The sequence below is a fragment of the Budorcas taxicolor genome, chromosome 7 (genome assembly GCF_023091745.1).
Source record: "Budorcas taxicolor isolate Tak-1 chromosome 7, Takin1.1, whole genome shotgun sequence".
Classification (NCBI taxonomy): domain Eukaryota; kingdom Metazoa; phylum Chordata; class Mammalia; order Artiodactyla; family Bovidae; genus Budorcas; species Budorcas taxicolor.
Window position 1 is genome coordinate 15697226 of NC_068916.1, and position 15657 is coordinate 15712882.

The 15657-nt window shown below is 53.9% G+C and overlaps 1 protein-coding gene across 3 annotated transcripts in view; it reads right to left on the reverse strand.

The window, feature by feature from the left end:
• DOCK6 (dedicator of cytokinesis 6) overlaps positions 1-14972 on the reverse strand; it is a 47383-nt gene extending 32411 nt beyond the window's left edge. For 2 of the 3 annotated variants that reach the window (XM_052644238.1, XM_052644237.1), the window contains exons 1-5: positions 6099-6248; positions 5535-5603; positions 5154-5283; positions 3384-3596; positions 1413-1498 (exon numbers count right to left, since the gene is read on the reverse strand). In XM_052644238.1, coding sequence (XP_052500198.1) covers positions 1413-1498; positions 3384-3596; positions 5154-5283; positions 5535-5603; positions 6099-6118 — 518 coding nt within the window. In that variant the 5' untranslated portion in view covers positions 6119-6248. Of the gene's footprint in view, positions 1-1412; positions 1499-3383; positions 3597-5153; positions 5284-5534; positions 5604-6082; positions 6259-6917; positions 7006-14928 lie in introns of those variants that run through there. The other variant, XM_052644236.1, reaches the window with a different exon arrangement.
• Between the last annotated feature and the right edge of the window lie 685 nt (positions 14973-15657).

A 15657-nucleotide genomic window follows, 5' to 3' on the forward strand; every position in this document is an offset into this window, starting at 1 on the left:
GGAAGATTCCACATGCCACGGGGCAACGAAGCCCGTGCACCACGACTCCTGAGCCCACGCTCTAGAGTCCATGCTCCACAACAAGAAGCCACCAAAATGAGAAGCTTGAGCACCACAACTGGAGAGTAGCCCCCACTCGATGCTACTAGAAAAGGCCAGGGCACAGCAACAAAACCCAGCACAGCCAAAAAGAAAAAGAAAAAAAAAAAAACACCTTAAAATTTGAGGCTCACCACTGCCCTGCATGGACCAAACCCACCCACCTCTTGGCCTCATTTTTCCTTTCTCCAGATCTTTGTGTGTGTTGTGTCTCCCACCTAGAGAGCCCCCTGTGGTCATCCCAGTTATACAACTTGCATACAGTAGACGCTCACTGTTGGTTGAATGACTGAATGAGCCTACAGAGCTGGTTCCCAGCCTGTGTGTTGGAGGCAGGCGGCCTAAGGCCCACCACAGCCTCAGGCCAGATGGGGCCTCCCTTTCCTGCCTCCATCCAGGCAGGAACTCAGGGTAGGGAGGGGCAGGGCCGGGCTTGGGTCCAAGGCCACATCCTGTTCCGCTCCATTCCCACGCACTCTGGCTGCTCCCCAGGGCCGATGTGGAGGGGGCTGTGGCGGCAAGAAGCCAGGCCCAGGGTCACCAGCGCCCCCTTTGGCCTGGGTGCCAGCTGCAGACTGGGCGAGGGCCAGACTCTGGCTTCACAAGTCACTGTGATCTTGGGCACAATGACTTCACCTCCCTATGCCTCAGTTTCCCACTTGTACCCACAACGTGATGTTGTGGTGAAGGTCAGAGATAATACACGTGGAGGGCTTCCCTGGTGGCTCAGTGGTAAAGAATCCGCTTGCCAGTGCGGGAGACACAGGTTTGATCTCTAGTACGGTGAGATCCCGCATGCCCTGGAGCAACTAAGCCTGTGCACCACGACTACTGAGCCCAAGTGCGGCAGCCACAGAAGCCTGTGCACCTAGAGCTCACACTCTGCAACATGAGAAGCCACCACAATGAGAAGCCCAAGCACGGCAACTAGAGAGGAGCCCCTGCCCGCTGTAACTAGAGAAAGCCAGCGCAGCAATGAAGACCCAGCACAGCCGAAGTTTTTAAAAAATTAAAATAAATTTAAAAAATTTTAATAAAAAATACACACACACACATACATATAGAAAGAAAAAATATACATGGAAGGCTGAGAACTGAGGCTGGCACACAACTGGAACTTAGGGTTAGTGGCTCTGAATAATGAAAGAAGTCTTATTTCCCAGCCTGAAAGTCTATGGGGGGGTCCTCGTGGTCTCAGGGCTGCACACAGTAATGGCATGGCTCGCACAGTGAGTGCCGACTGTGTGCCTCACTGTAATCCCCCCTGGTCCTCCCTCACGTGCCTGAAGGGAGGGACGGATCAGCACACTCACTTAAGCGACAGACACTTGACCAGGATCCTCTGTCCAAAGTGCTCTCGCGGTGGCTCTGGGCGGTTGCAGCGTTCCACGGCCTCATCCTGCCAAGAGCCGAAGGGGCAGCTGGGACACATCCTCCAGGGAGGGGTTGGAACGTGTGGCCTGAGACCAGCTCTACCCTCAACCTGATTAAGCGTTCAGTCCCTGGCCTCTGAGCCTTTGCACATGCTGTTCCCCCAGCCTGGAATGCCCTCCTTCTCCCTTCCTCCTGGCCTGGCCAATACCTGCTCATCAGCAGGTCACAGTTTAGCTGGCACTTCCTCCAGGAAGCCTTCCTCCACCCGGAGGTATCTGACACTCCAGGTCCTCACCATGCCCTGATGCAGGGGGCCCCATGGCTGGGACACGGAGGGCTGTGAGTGGGACAACGTGCGTGCGTGTGTGCTAAGTCGCTTCAGTTAGATGCAGGGGGCCCCATGGCTGGGACACAGAGGGCTGTGAGCGGGACAACGTGCGTGCGTGTGTGCTAAGTCGCTTCAGTTGTGTCCGACTCGTTACAACACTATGGACCATAGCCCTCCAGGCTCCCCTGTCCCTAGGATTCTCCAGGCAAGAATACTGGAGTGGGTTGCCATGCCCTCCTCCGGGGGGGTGAGACGGCAGAGGTCTTCCTGACCCAGAGCTCAAACCAGCATCCCTTAATATCTCCTGCACTGGCAGGTAGGTTCTATATCACTAATGTCACCCGGGAAGCCGTGAGGGACAACGACACACGGCTCATCATGGCACTACTCTGAGTTGTCATTTCCTGTAGGGAGGTCTCTTCTCCACCAGACTGAACTCAGAGGGCAGGGACTGGGTCTGTCTTGTTTATGGCTGTATCCCCAGTGGCTGCTATGTAACAGGCACTCACACATCCTGGTTGGATAAATACAGAGGTATGTAGTAGGTACCTATTATAATGTGGTTGAACAAACATAGATGTATACAGAAAGTATCTAATTAATGCTGACTAGACATACATACTGGACACCCAGTAAGAACTGGTTGAATAAATATAGGGCTATACAGCAAGCACTAACTAAATGGCTGAATTAAAACACAGATGTATACACTAGGTGCTTAATAAAAGTTAGTTGGACATATACAGATGCTCAATAACTATTAGTTGCTCAAATGCTGTTTGCTTAAATAGAAAACTATACAGTAGACATGCAGTGAACACTGACTGAATAAATATGAGTATACAGTAAAAGCCCAATAAATGCTGGGTAGATAAAAATAAAGATATATAATAAATAATAGTCATTAAATAGAGCTGACTCATTGGAAAAGACACTGATGCTGGGAAAGATTGAGGGCAGGAGGAGAAGGGGGCTACAGAGGATGGGGTGGTTGGATGGTATCACTAACACAACAGACATGAGTTTGAGCAAATTCCAAAAGATAGTGAAGGACAGGGAAGCCTGGCGAGCTGTCGTTCATGGGGTCGCAAAGAGCTGGACACGCCTTAGGGACTGAACAACACAGTGAGTGCCCAATAAACACTTGGTGGATAAACACAGGCAGATATAACAGGTGCTTAATGAATAGTGAAGTGAAGTCGCTCAGTCGTGTCCAACTCTTCGCGACCCCATGGACACCAGGCTCCTCCGTCCATGGGATTTTCTAGGCAATAGTACTGGAGTGGATTGCAATTTCCTTCTCCAATGCTGGGTGATCAAATGCCGTTTGTTTAAAGAGTATACATTAGGCATACAATAAATATCGGCTGAGTAAATGCAGCAGCATATGGTAAGTTCCCGATAAATGCTGGCTGGATAAATACAGGGGTATACAACATAGGAGAATGCAATAAGAGCTACTGAATTAAAATGCAGGGTATACATTAGGCACCCAGGAAATCTCACTGGCATCACACACAGGGACACACATCAGTTGGCTGTGCACTGATCTCAGGGGCTGTGCAGTTGAGTGGGCACCCACCTCGTCGGGGGCAGGGTAGAGTGCGAGCAGGGCGCGGGGTCGGTGCTGCCGCCGCAATGCCTCATTACGCCGGTCCACATCCTCTGGGGCCACGCGCTCCAGGAGGGAGGGTAGCAAAGAATCCGCCGCCAAGTTCCTCAGGTCGAAGATGCCAGAGGCACCACTGCTTCGTGGGGTGTCGTCCAGGGAACCTGAGGAGTGTCGGGGGTCATCCTGCCAATGGAGAATGGGCATGCTCAGGACCAGGGGCTGAGGTCACCATGACCAAGCGTCACCTGAGGGCTTTGCTGACCTTCTTTCTAGAAACTTCTGTCTGGAGATATGATTATTATTGGTAAAAGCAGACACTCAAAAAATATCTGTTGAAAAAATAAAGACTCAGCTGGCCAGTGAAGGACCTCTACTAAGCTTGCCATGCCTCAGTTTCTTCATCTGCAAAATGGGTATCACCCTTTACTATGCTTGGGAAGGCTACTTCCTAGTCTGGGCATCACATGGCTCTTGCCTGGGTCAATCAGAACACAACAAAGTCAGCCCAGGCCCTTGCCTGGGCTGGGCCAATGAGAGCCTTTGAGGACTTTGCTCACTGTGGCCAGGGGAGGGAGAGTTCTTCTCACTGGGGCTGTTACTAGCCCAGATCTGCCAGACCTTCTAGACTCAGCTCTGGTCAGAAGCAGATTTGTTGGTGCTGAGTTGCTCAGTTGTATCCAACTCTTTTGTGACCCCATGGACTAGAGTCCGCCAGGCTCCTCTGTTAATGGAATTTCCCAGGCAAGAACACTGGAGTGGGTTGCCATTTCCTCCTCTAGGGCATCTTCGAGACCCAGGGATTGAACCCACACTCCTGAATTGGCAAGCAGGTTATTTACTGCTGAGCCACCAGGGAAGCCCCCAGAAGCAGATTACCCTAGTTTAAATCCCAGCTCAGCTCTGTGACCCTGGGTCTCTAACCCCAACAGCTAAGGGCCTCAGTTTCTCCAACTACATTCATAAACAGCTAACAATGGAAACAATAACAGTAATTATATGATTCTTGGTAAAAGTAGGCATTCAATAAATATTGGTTGACAAAATACAGGTTCAAAACTCAAAAGGCCAATGAAAGCCGTCTACTAAGCCAGGCATGCCTTGGTTTCTTTTTTCTTTTTTCTTTAAATTTTGGTGGCACTGGGCAGCCTGCAGGATCTCAGTTCCTTGCAACCAGGTTCTAAAACTGGGCCACAGCAGTGATAGCTATGGTTAGTCGAATCCTAACCACTAGACCACCAGGGAACAGCCCCCTCAATTTCTCTATCTGCAAAATGGGTGTTGCCCTGCTTCACCAGATGAAAGAGGACAAGTGTAAAACATTTAGTATACACCAAGCACTTAATAGGGCTTCCCTGGTGGCTCAGATGGTAAGAATATGCCTCCAGTGCGGGAGACCTGGGTTCGATCCCTGGGTTGGGAAGATCCCCTGGAGAAGGGAATGGCTACCCACTCCAGTATCTTGCCTGAAGAATTCCATGGACAGAGGAGCCTGGCAGGCTATAGTCCATGGGGTCACAAAGAGTTGCACATGACTGGGTAACTTTAAAAAAAAAAAAAGCACTTCATAAATGCTGATAATTATGATTCTTAACTGTTCAGTTACAGGGCTGATACACTTCCTGTGGGGATGGAGGCTGTTCAGGTCATTGCCCATCACAGAGGATTAAGAGCTGAAGCCTCAGGCAGGCCGTGCACACACATCCCCGCCCCCGATAGTGACCCCTGCCAGGGCTCCCTCACCGAGTCCTCGGGGCCGGACCTCTCATCCCCAGAAGCGTCCTGCTCGAAGACCTGGCGGGTGAGCCCCTTCTGCCTCTCTCGTTGAGTCTCTGTGGTGATGGGGTTGTATGCCGCACTCAGGTGCTGGTATCTAGGAGGATGAGAGGGTAGCAGAGATGAGGGCTCCCCAGGGCTCCCCGAGGGGCTGACTGACACAGCCACAAGGCCCATGTGATGCCTGCAGGGCCATCCATCCACCGGACATGCCGCCGCACCAGTCCACCTACCCTTGCAGGGACAGTGGGCGGATAACCAGGAGGAGTGGCAACAGCAGCATACAATGGGCTCCTCTGGGCTCAGACCTGAGCTCTCTACCCTGAGTTGCCCCCGAGTCAGACCCACCTCCTATGGGCAATGATCCAGTCCTCAGTGTACATTTCCACCGCAGCTCTCACCTGGGCATCCATCTTTCTGCACAAAATACAGTAAGGGTAAACAAAGCAGAGAAGTGAAAGCGTCCGTCACTTCAGTCATGTCCGACTCTTTGCAAATCCCATGGACTGTAGCTCAACAGGCTCCTCTGTCCATAGGATTCTCCAGGCAAGAATACTGGAGTGGGTTGCCATGCGCTCCTCCAGGGGATCTTCCCAACCCAGGGATCGAACCCAGGTCTGTCACATTGCAGGCAGTTTCTTTACTGTCTGAGCCATCAAAGAAGCCCCAAACAGAAGCAGGACCCAGTGTTAAATCTCTCCAGTGGCCTGTCCTTCTATCTTTTTCGGGGATACAGAGGTAAAGGCTCAGAGAGGGAAGGGGACTTGGCTAAGGTCACACAGCCAAGCCAGAAGCTGAACTCAGGGCTTTCGGGAGCTTGGTGGGAGAGGGATTAGTGGATGTGAGGTACAGAGGCCACGTGGGGATAGACAGGGAGGGTGTGGGGCTCAACCCACCCATCCTCGGGGATACCGGGCTCCGTGGTGCGGCATTCCCGGGGCTGCAGGAGTAGCTCTAGGTCATCAGCTGGAAACTCAACCAGATCCCGGAGAGGCCCAGGCTCTACATCTGGCGGCCGGCTCAGAAGCACATCCTCAAAATCCAGGGGCTCAACGACTTCGGTCAGTGGGACCTGAGGTGGAGCAAAGTGGCTGTGACCTGGGCCCTGGGGTTGGGGGCTGGAGGCCGAGTGTGAGCCTGGGCTGGCCTCGGACAATCAAGAGGGTGGTGGGGGCCACGGAGGGTGTTGGAGTGGTGGGAGGGCCCTGGAGGAGCCACAGGGGGCAGTGAGTAACCTCAGCCGCTCCACCCCCACCCCAGCTGGGCCGGCCCCTCTTTCCAGGCAGGAAATCACACCCTGCGCCTGGAAGGGCAGGAAACTCCTGGTGGAAGGAAAGGCCTGGGGACTGCAGCAAAGAAAGAGACAATTCCTAAGGCCCTGGGGGCAAGAGAGCCCCACCCCCTCCCTTACTGCAGCTAGAAGAGCTGCCCATTCCCCAGACCTCCCTCCCCAGCATTCCCAGCTGGGTGGTCCAGTCTAGACAGCAGCAGGTGTGGGCACAGGGGGTGGGGGTGGGGGTGGGTGGGGTGGGGGTGGTTGTGTGTGTGTGAGGGGTTGAGGGGCTGAACCTCTCCCCACTTGACCACCCACGGGGCTGCTCCCTGCAGAGGGGGACCAGCCAGCCTCCCCATCACACTCACTGGGACCCCCTCCCCTGCCACAGCTGGGCCCTTCCCAGCCTCAGCTCCCCCACAGTAGGTGGGGTGGGGGAGCGCCTCCCAAACACTCACCCCCAGGGAGCTGCTGCAGCGCCGGCTGGAATGGGGAGAGCCGCTGCGTTCCCGGGACACCTGCTTCCGCACTTCGGCAGCCACCGTCCTGCGGGGACAGGAAGGGGACCATAGTGGGCAGGAAAACTTGGGCAGCAGGGCCCTGGGAACTGGGGCTTTGGGGCCCACAGATTCATACTAGGAGAGGAAAATCCAGGCTGTGGAAAGAAAAAAAAATCCAGCCACCGGCCAAGAGAACCCAGGATCCAGGATGCACAGGTCTCAGCATGGGTGCCCCCAAGGGTGTGGCAGACACATCACCCCCTTTCCTCTCCCAAGCACAGATAAGGGGGGCTGGGGACTGCAGCTGGGCAGCACCTGGGGGTCACTGATCCCCACTCTTTCTTCTTCCCACCAGGACAGGCTCCCAGATCTGCAGAAAGGCCTCCATGTCCTCATCTAGGGGATCTCTGCCCACTCCAACCCCTTATCTGGAAGGTGAGCCCCATTCCACCCTTGCTAGACGAATCACTCCTGCCCCTGAGCCTCAGTTTACCCATCTGGAGCTGCCCTGCCTTCACAGAGCAGTGGAGCTGAGCAGGGGGCCTGGTGTTCATACACACACCCTATCAGGGGTCTAAGACTGAGGCTGATGGTGTGTAAGAGGCCAGCATGACTTCTGGAGCACAACCCAGCCACCAAGGTCAGTGCAGTGACCTTCCTGGGCCGTGTGCATCCGCGCTGGCCTTCAGAGTCACAGCACAGACTGAGGGTCAAGGGGCAAGAACCACAGGGGAGAGAGATCCAGAATGGGAGAAGGAAGAGGGGAAGGAGGAGAAGAATTGGGAACAGTCCCAGTAGGGGAAGGGATTCCCTAAACTCTCAATTCCTTCAGCTGAGCCTGGAGGAAGGGACAGCCATGCTGTTATCTGGGGGAAAGTGTGCCAGGCGAGGGAACAGTGAGTGCCAAGGCTCTGAGGCTGGACTCTGTGCTCTGGGCCTAGAGACCCTTGCTCCCCGAGGGCTCTGTACAAACAAGGCTAGGACTGTGCTGTCCCCATGAAGGCCCTGGCACTGGACCCCACACAGTAGGTGCTCAATAAATTATTTTCTTTGGCTATGCCACACTGTTTGCAGGATCTTAGTTCCTCCCTAAACCCAAGCTCTTGATAGTGAAAGTGCCAAGTCTTAACCACTGGAACGCCAGGGAATTCCCATCAGTGTTGTTTTTTTTTTTTTTTGGATGGAATGAGTGAATCTTTTCTGATCTCCCTCTCAGTCCAACTTGCCTAAATCTACCGTAAGTTGAGGGAAGCCCCTTATCTTTTAGCTGTGTGGCTTTGGGCAGGTGGGACAATCTTTCTGGGCCTCAGTGTCTCTTAAAAGCAAGAAAGCAACTGTGGGACATTCAGGCCTCAATCACTTCAGCGTCTCTCTTTTCTCATTGTTTGGAAATCTGCTTAATAAAAAGTTATGCCTGGGACTGCCTGGGGGTCCAGTGGTTAAGACTCCACATTCCGAATCCAGGTTCAATCCCTGGTTGGGGAACTAAGATCCCACATGCCGCAACTAAAGGTCCTAAGTGCCACAAGTAAGACCTGGTGCAGCCAAAGAAATAAATAATAAATATTTTTTTAAACCACTGAAACAAAAAGAAATTAAAAGTGCTAAGGATTGCAAATGTGGCCCACGTGTCACCAATGAGATAGATGTGCAGGGTGGGCCCAGGGAAGACAGGTGTGGGGTGGGGGTGGGGTCAGTTGGGAGCTTCAGCAGTCTGGAGGCCTCTGAATTCAAATCTGTGTGGGTCAAAAAGAACTCGACCATGACCCTGATTCAACGTGGGCTCTCCGATGTGAGACCCCAGCCTCCTTCTTTCTCTGACCCTGGATTCTATTTATTTTCTGTGTCAACTATTTCTGTTGGATGGGGGGGTGGGAGGCGAAGAGGGAAGACTAGCTTGCAGGAATTTCAAAGGATATTAAAAATCAGGGGAAGTGAAAGTGTTAGTCGCTCAGCCACGTCCAACTCTGTGACCCCATGGATTGTAGCCCATCAGGCTGCTCTGTCCATGGAATTCTCCAGGAAAGAACACTGGAGTGGGTTGCCATTTCCTTCTCCAGGGGATCTTCCCCACCCAGGGATGGAACTCAGGTCTCCTGCACTGCAAGCAGGTTCTTTAGACTTGTCCTCAAATTCCCCAAGTCCTGGCCGCTTCCTCTGGAAGCCTGGGCACAGAGGATTGGGGGTGATTTACAAAAGATGCTGGAACAGGGAACCTGTCTATGCCCTGGGCCCAGCTGTTCTGCAGCTGCTGCTGCAAAGCAGGGAGGGGAGCGGGGGCCGAACGTCCAGCTTCATTTGGTCCCTGGCCTTGGAGTGAGTGCCCCAGGGTGGGAAACCACTGAGTCCACAATGGCATGGCCCCGGGAACTAGTTTACCGAGTCGCAGAGCTCTGCACTTGGAGCTGGGCGAGCAGGGATGAACGACACCTCTTCTCCAGGCCTCTGGGCTTAGTGGTATTTGTTGTTGTTTGGTTGCTAAGTCGTGTCCAACTCTTTCCACCCCATGGACTGTAGCCCACCAGGCTCCTCTTATCTGTGGGATTTCCCAGGCAAGAATACTAGAGTAGGTTGCCATTTCCTTCCCCAGGGGATCTTCCTGACCCAGGGATAGAACCCATGTGTCTCGCATCTCCAGCGTTGGCAGGCGGGTTCTTTACCACTGTGCCACCCTGGTACCCACCTCTTATCGAGCTGTTCTGAGCACAGGGCCTGGCACACAGTAAGTGTTTAATTAAGAGTTGCTGTCACCACATTGCCTCAAAGAGCATCCTGGGAAACTGGAATTTCTGACCCTGCTTTTGTAAACCAAAGGTGAGTGGGGCTCAGAGAGGGGTCATGAGGCACCCAGGGTCACACAGCAGCACCCAGAATAGAAGCCTGGTCAGCTGGGGGTCAAAGTCCTTCAGCGTTAGGCATGCCACGGCGCCCGTGACAGGGAGCAGAGCCGAGAACAGAGATGGCAGAACACCTGCCCTTTACCTGCCCCCAGAGCGGTCCCATCCAGTCTCGGCCTTCAGCACTATCTGAACACCGACCAATCTTCAAATCTATGCTATACAGATTAACCGGGCCCATACAGAGAATCTGGAGACGGGAATGGCAACCCACTCCAATACTCTTGCCTGCAGAATTCCATGGACAGAGGAACCTGGCAGGCTACAGTTCATGGAATTGCAAAGAATCAGACACAACTTAGCAACTTACACACACACAGATAACCTGCCTTCCCACCATCCTTTGTGTCTCACTAAGCACAGCCCCACCCTTGTGGATGCTCAGGACCCTCACCTGGAGTCATTACCCACTCCTCTGTCACTCCCATATCAGATGTGCCTCAGATGTCCCCGTGGACCACATTACAAAAAGGCAGGCAAAATGTTGAGCTGAATTTAGTGGGTTTTCTCAGAAAACGGGTCTCAGAATTTGATTGATGAGATCAATCTTTCTAAGGTGAAAACCTGACAACCTGATGTGATTCTAAAGAGGTGCCTGAGGGGAAAGAGGAAGCAGTGGCATCGCTAGGAATTCATGCGAGACTGTGGACCTCCCCCTAGGGCTGGTCAGATTAACAGAGGTCTACTCTTACAGGGAAGGAGGATGATAAAACCAGAAATAGGAATGACATAAGCCTTGGAATGTGACAGAAATCTGCAAAAAGTGAGGGAAGAAAATGAATAAACACAAAACTATAGGGCTCTCTTGGTGGCTCAGTGGTGGAAAAAAAAAGAAATCCTCCTGCCAGTGCAGGAGATACAGGTTTAATCCCTGATCGGGGAAGATCCGACAGGCAGCGGAGCAACTAAGCCCATGTGCTATAACTACTGAGCCTGTGCTCCGCAACAAGAGAAGCCACAGCACCACAACTCCGGAGCAGCCCCTGCTCGCCACCACTAGAGAACGGTCCTCAAGCAGCAACAAAGATCCTAGCACAGCCAAAAATAAGCGTAAGTAAATAAATTTTAAAAATCTTAAAACACACACACACACACCCACACACACAGGGAATTCCCCGGTGGTTCAGTGGTTAGGACTCTGTGCTTACACTGCAGGAGGCATGGGTTCAAGCCCTGGTCGGGGAACTAAGATCCCACAAGCCACGTGGTGCAGCCAAACATAAAATTCGAAAAATAAAACCATAAAGAGATTCCTCTTCATATCCCACCCTATACACACACCTCCTGGACTGGCAGAAAAATTTAAAGGCGAACAGTGAGCGCTGGCAAGGCAAATAATATGAGTGCTGGCAAAATCTGAAGGCAAATAATATGCGTGCCACCAAGGATTAGGAATTCTCATCTGCTACTAGGGGAATCCCTTTGGAAAACCATCTGTAAATGAACAAGCAAATTGAAAACACGCCAATCCAGCAGTTCTACTTTGAGGTGTAGATACTCAGGAGGAAACACATGGCCAAGAATGTTCATGGTAGCTCTGATCGTGACAACCTCAAAGGGAAACAACCCACAAGTTCCTTGACTGAAGATGGAGGACACACAGCCAGAGGGAATAGAATGCAAAGATGGGAAGGGATGCGTCTGACTATAAGCCGCAACACAGATGAGCCCTTCTCCTGACATCTCGCTGCCACAGAGGACTCGACATTCCACGCGGTTCCATTTATGGGATGTTCTCACCAGGAAAAACCAACTCAGAGCAGACAGGGAGCCAAATTAAATGAAGAAATTATAATGCAGGTGGGGAAACGATAGTGGCAGCCATCAGCATGGTAGTTCCCTAAGGAGCAGAACCACGTGCAGATCACCTGGGAGGGCAGCTAGAGTGGGAAGGCTCAGGAAGGTAGGGACAGCCCCTGTTTTGATCCAAGTGACTTCTTCCACGGCATTTGTTTCTTTCTTTCTTTTTTTTTTTTTTCAATTTTTTGGCCGCACTGCAAGGCATGTGGGATCTTAGTTCCCTGACCAGGGATGGAACCTGTACCTCCTGCATTGGAAGCACAGAGTTTTAGCCAGTAGGCCAGCAGGGAAGTCCTGGAATTTGTTTCATAATTACTCTTTTAAACTTGGCATTTTCTGAACGCATATTATCCATCATGGTGGCTCAAATGGTAAATCCTTCTGCAATGCAGGAGACAATTCGATGCACGAGATGCAAGAGATGTGGATTCGATCCCTGGGTCGGGAAGAACCCCTGTAGAAGAAAATGGCAACCCATTCCAGTATTCTTGCCTGGAGAACCCCACAGACAAAGGAGCCTGGTGGGCTGAAGTCCATAGGGTTGCAAAGAGTCGGACATAACTGAGCACAAACAATATGGACAAATGTTACTGTATGCAACACAGTGTTCTTTTTTGTTTTTCACTTGTATTCTTTAAAATAAAATCCAACCTGGAATGGTGACAATGACCATCACTTTTTTTTTCTGGATACATGGCTTGCAGGATCTTAGTTCCAGACCAGGGATCGAACCCATGCCCCCTGCAGTGGAAGCCTGGAGTCCTAACCATTGGCTATATGAGTTTGTATTTTTAAGTTGTCCCTACAAATCTTCGTTTTAAATGAGCCTGTTCATTAGGAACCTGGGGGACAGTCTAACATGCAGGTTAATGTGGCATTTGTGGAATGAATGATTTGAGCAAACAAGGAGATGAATACAGGCCTAGGTCTCAGCATGCAGACACCTGGGTGCCCAATACACTGCTCTGCAGACCCTGTCAGAGGGGGGCCGGAAGACTTGCGCCATTTGTGGTTCACTAGGGCCCCAGCGCTTCCCCGGTGGTGGGGTAGAATCTGACTCATCCGTAAAGAATCCACCTGCCATCCAAGAGACACAGGTTTGATCCCTGGGTTGGGAAGATCCCCCAGAGAAGGAAATGGCAACCCACCCCAGTATTCTTGCCTGGGAAGTCCCATAGACAGAGAAGCCTGGCGGGCTACAGTCCATGGGGTGGCAAAAGAGTTAGACACGACTCGGTGGTGCAGAAGTTAAAGCATCTGCCTGCAATGTGGGAGACCTGGGTTCGATCCCTGGGTCGAGAAGATCCCCTGGAGAAGGAAATGACAACCCACTCCAGTATTCTTGCCTGGAGAATCCCATGGACGGAGGAGCTTGGTGGGCTACAGTTCACGGGTCACAAGAGTTGGACACGACTGAGCGACTTCACTTTCACTTTAACAACCAACAACGACAACATGGCAGCCCCAAGACCTTTTTCTGCTTTTCTTACCCTGAGCTCTACAGTATCCATCTCCCAGCGCAAAACCCAGGGCCTCTGCTTCTCACTTGAGTGGAAGCCAGGACGCAAGGACACAGGGACTTCAGTGGCGAAGAAACAGTAATAACCTCCCCAGGCTCAGAAACACCGAAGGTCCAAGACAGAGGGACAATTCAGACACAGAGATAGCAGAACGTAAAAACTGCCCAACTGATATGCGCCCAGACACCAGGTCACAGCGTCCCTCCTCTGTTCTGAACTCTCCATGGCTCCCACCTCACCCAGGGTAAAAGTTGAACTCCTCCCCATAACCCACAAGCCCTGTGCAACCCGTTCCCACAGCCCCTTTCTCACTCTGCTCCAGCCTGCTATGTGCTTAGCTGCTCAGTTGTGTCTGACCCTTTGCGACCCTACAGACTGTAGCCCACCAGGGTCCTCTGTCCATGGAGATTCTCCAGGCAAGAAGACTGGAGTGGGTTGCCATGCCCTCCTCCAGAGAATCTTCCCAACCCAGGGATCAAACCCAGGTCTCCCACATTGCATGTGGATTCCTTAGCATCTGAGGCACCAAGGAAGCCCGGCTGGCCTCAGATATCTATAAACACACCCCGCCTGCTCCTGCCCCTGGGCCTTTGCACATGCCCTTCCCCCCATATCCAGGCATGGATCCCTCCCTCATCTCCTTCAGATCTTTGTTTACATGTCATCTTCTTCTCCAGGCCTTCCTGACCCTGATTCCCAGGTCTAAAGTAGTGCTCACACTCATCACCTCCCATCTCTGCCTGGTATGTCCCCACACTGCTTACCACTAACATGTAATCTACTGTATCCGGCTTCTCCTCTGTCTGCCCCATTGTATCTGCCCCCAAGGGTGGGGGCATCAGGAGGCTCCATCAGGGCAGTGCTGGACACACGGGGTGTCCCGGCCCACCCCCTAATACAAGGGAACCGCTTCCCTGCCCCCAGCAGATTCTGAATGCACTACTGGAGGTACAGACCACAGCGGTGGGGGGAGGCGCTTCAGCCCCAGAGAGGCCGACATCCCCCTCCCCGGGCCGAGTCTCTTACAGTCTCCAGTGGCCACGGAAACGGATTCCCCAGCGCCTGGCGCCCGTCCCCTCCCCCGTCTGCCCACCAGCTGGTTCTGTCCCCAGCCCCCACTCCTTCCATTCAATCACCCATCCATCTCCAGCGCGTCCAGGCGGTGCTAGGAGAGCCTGAAGCAGGGCTGGGGGCGGGGGGACATCCACAGCTGTCCCCTTCCCCACCTCCCCACCCGCCCCAGACAACTGGGCACGGGACCCTGGCGGGGAGGAGAGCACGGGAAACTTCCTGAGGGGGTTCAAGGGCCGCCAGGAACGCCATCCCCGGCCCCAAATTCCGGCGCCTGGTGCATTCCCGCCCCACACCATGCACAGATGGGGTGGAAAGAGCCCCCCAACTCCCACGCCCTGGGGTTCGAGGGCCGGGAATCGGCCAGGAGCTGGTGAGGAGGCGCGGGAGCCACCTCCTCCAGGAAGGCCCCCGGACACACCCCCACGCGTCCCACCGGTTCCGAGGGCGGACCTCCGCCACCATCGCGCCCGCAGCCCCGACATGACCCCCAGTCCCGACCCCCGCCGCCCTCCCTACCTCCCCACGCCTGCGCCCCCCGGGCCGGAGGAAGCGGGCGGACCTGGCGAAGACCCAAGGGGCTTGAATGAGGGGCGCCCAGGCGGGGGAGGGCTGGGCCGCCCCGGGGCGGGGCTCGGACACGTGGGGGCGGCCCGGGAGGGGGCCCGACGGCCGCTCTACCTGTTGATCTTGTGCGCGAAGGCGCGGCGCTCGGCGGCCGCCATGGCGCCCCGCGCGTCCCGCCGCCGGCCTCGCCGCTGCTACCGCGCGCACCGTCCCCGCCGCGAACGCCGCCGCCGCAGCGCCTCCCGGTTCTGGGCAGCCCGGGCTAGGCGGGGCCGGGCCGGGGGCGGGGCCCTTCCGGGTGTCCCGGGCCGCTCTGTGCTGCCCCTGCCGGCCGGAGGGGCGCGGGTCCCCCGGGCCGCTCTCGTGGCCTCGGGGCTGAGCTGGGGGAGCTGAGGCTCTGAGGTGGGCAGGGGAGGAGAAGACAAGGGACTGGGGCGGGGGTCTCTGACTCCCTCCCCTGCGGATGCTCTTTCTGCCCTCTGGCTAGCAGTCACTATAAGCACCATAAGTATTATCTCCAGCGTTTATTAAGCAAAGCCCTGTAGTTCTCATGTGTGGGGTAGGGGGTGAACGGAGGTGGGGTTGGGGGAGACCTATCGTTTCTTCCATTTTACAGACGAGTAAGCTGAGGCACCGCAAAGAAGGCAGAAGGCTTCGACCTATGGTGCTGGCGAAGACTCCTGAAAGCCCCTTGGACAGCAAGGAGATCAAACCAGTCAATCTTAGGAGATCAACGCTAAATATTCACCGGAAGGACTAATGCTGAAGCTGAAGCTCCTGTATTTTGGTCATCTGATGTGAACAGAGGACTCATTGGAAAAATCCGTGATGCTGGGAAAAATC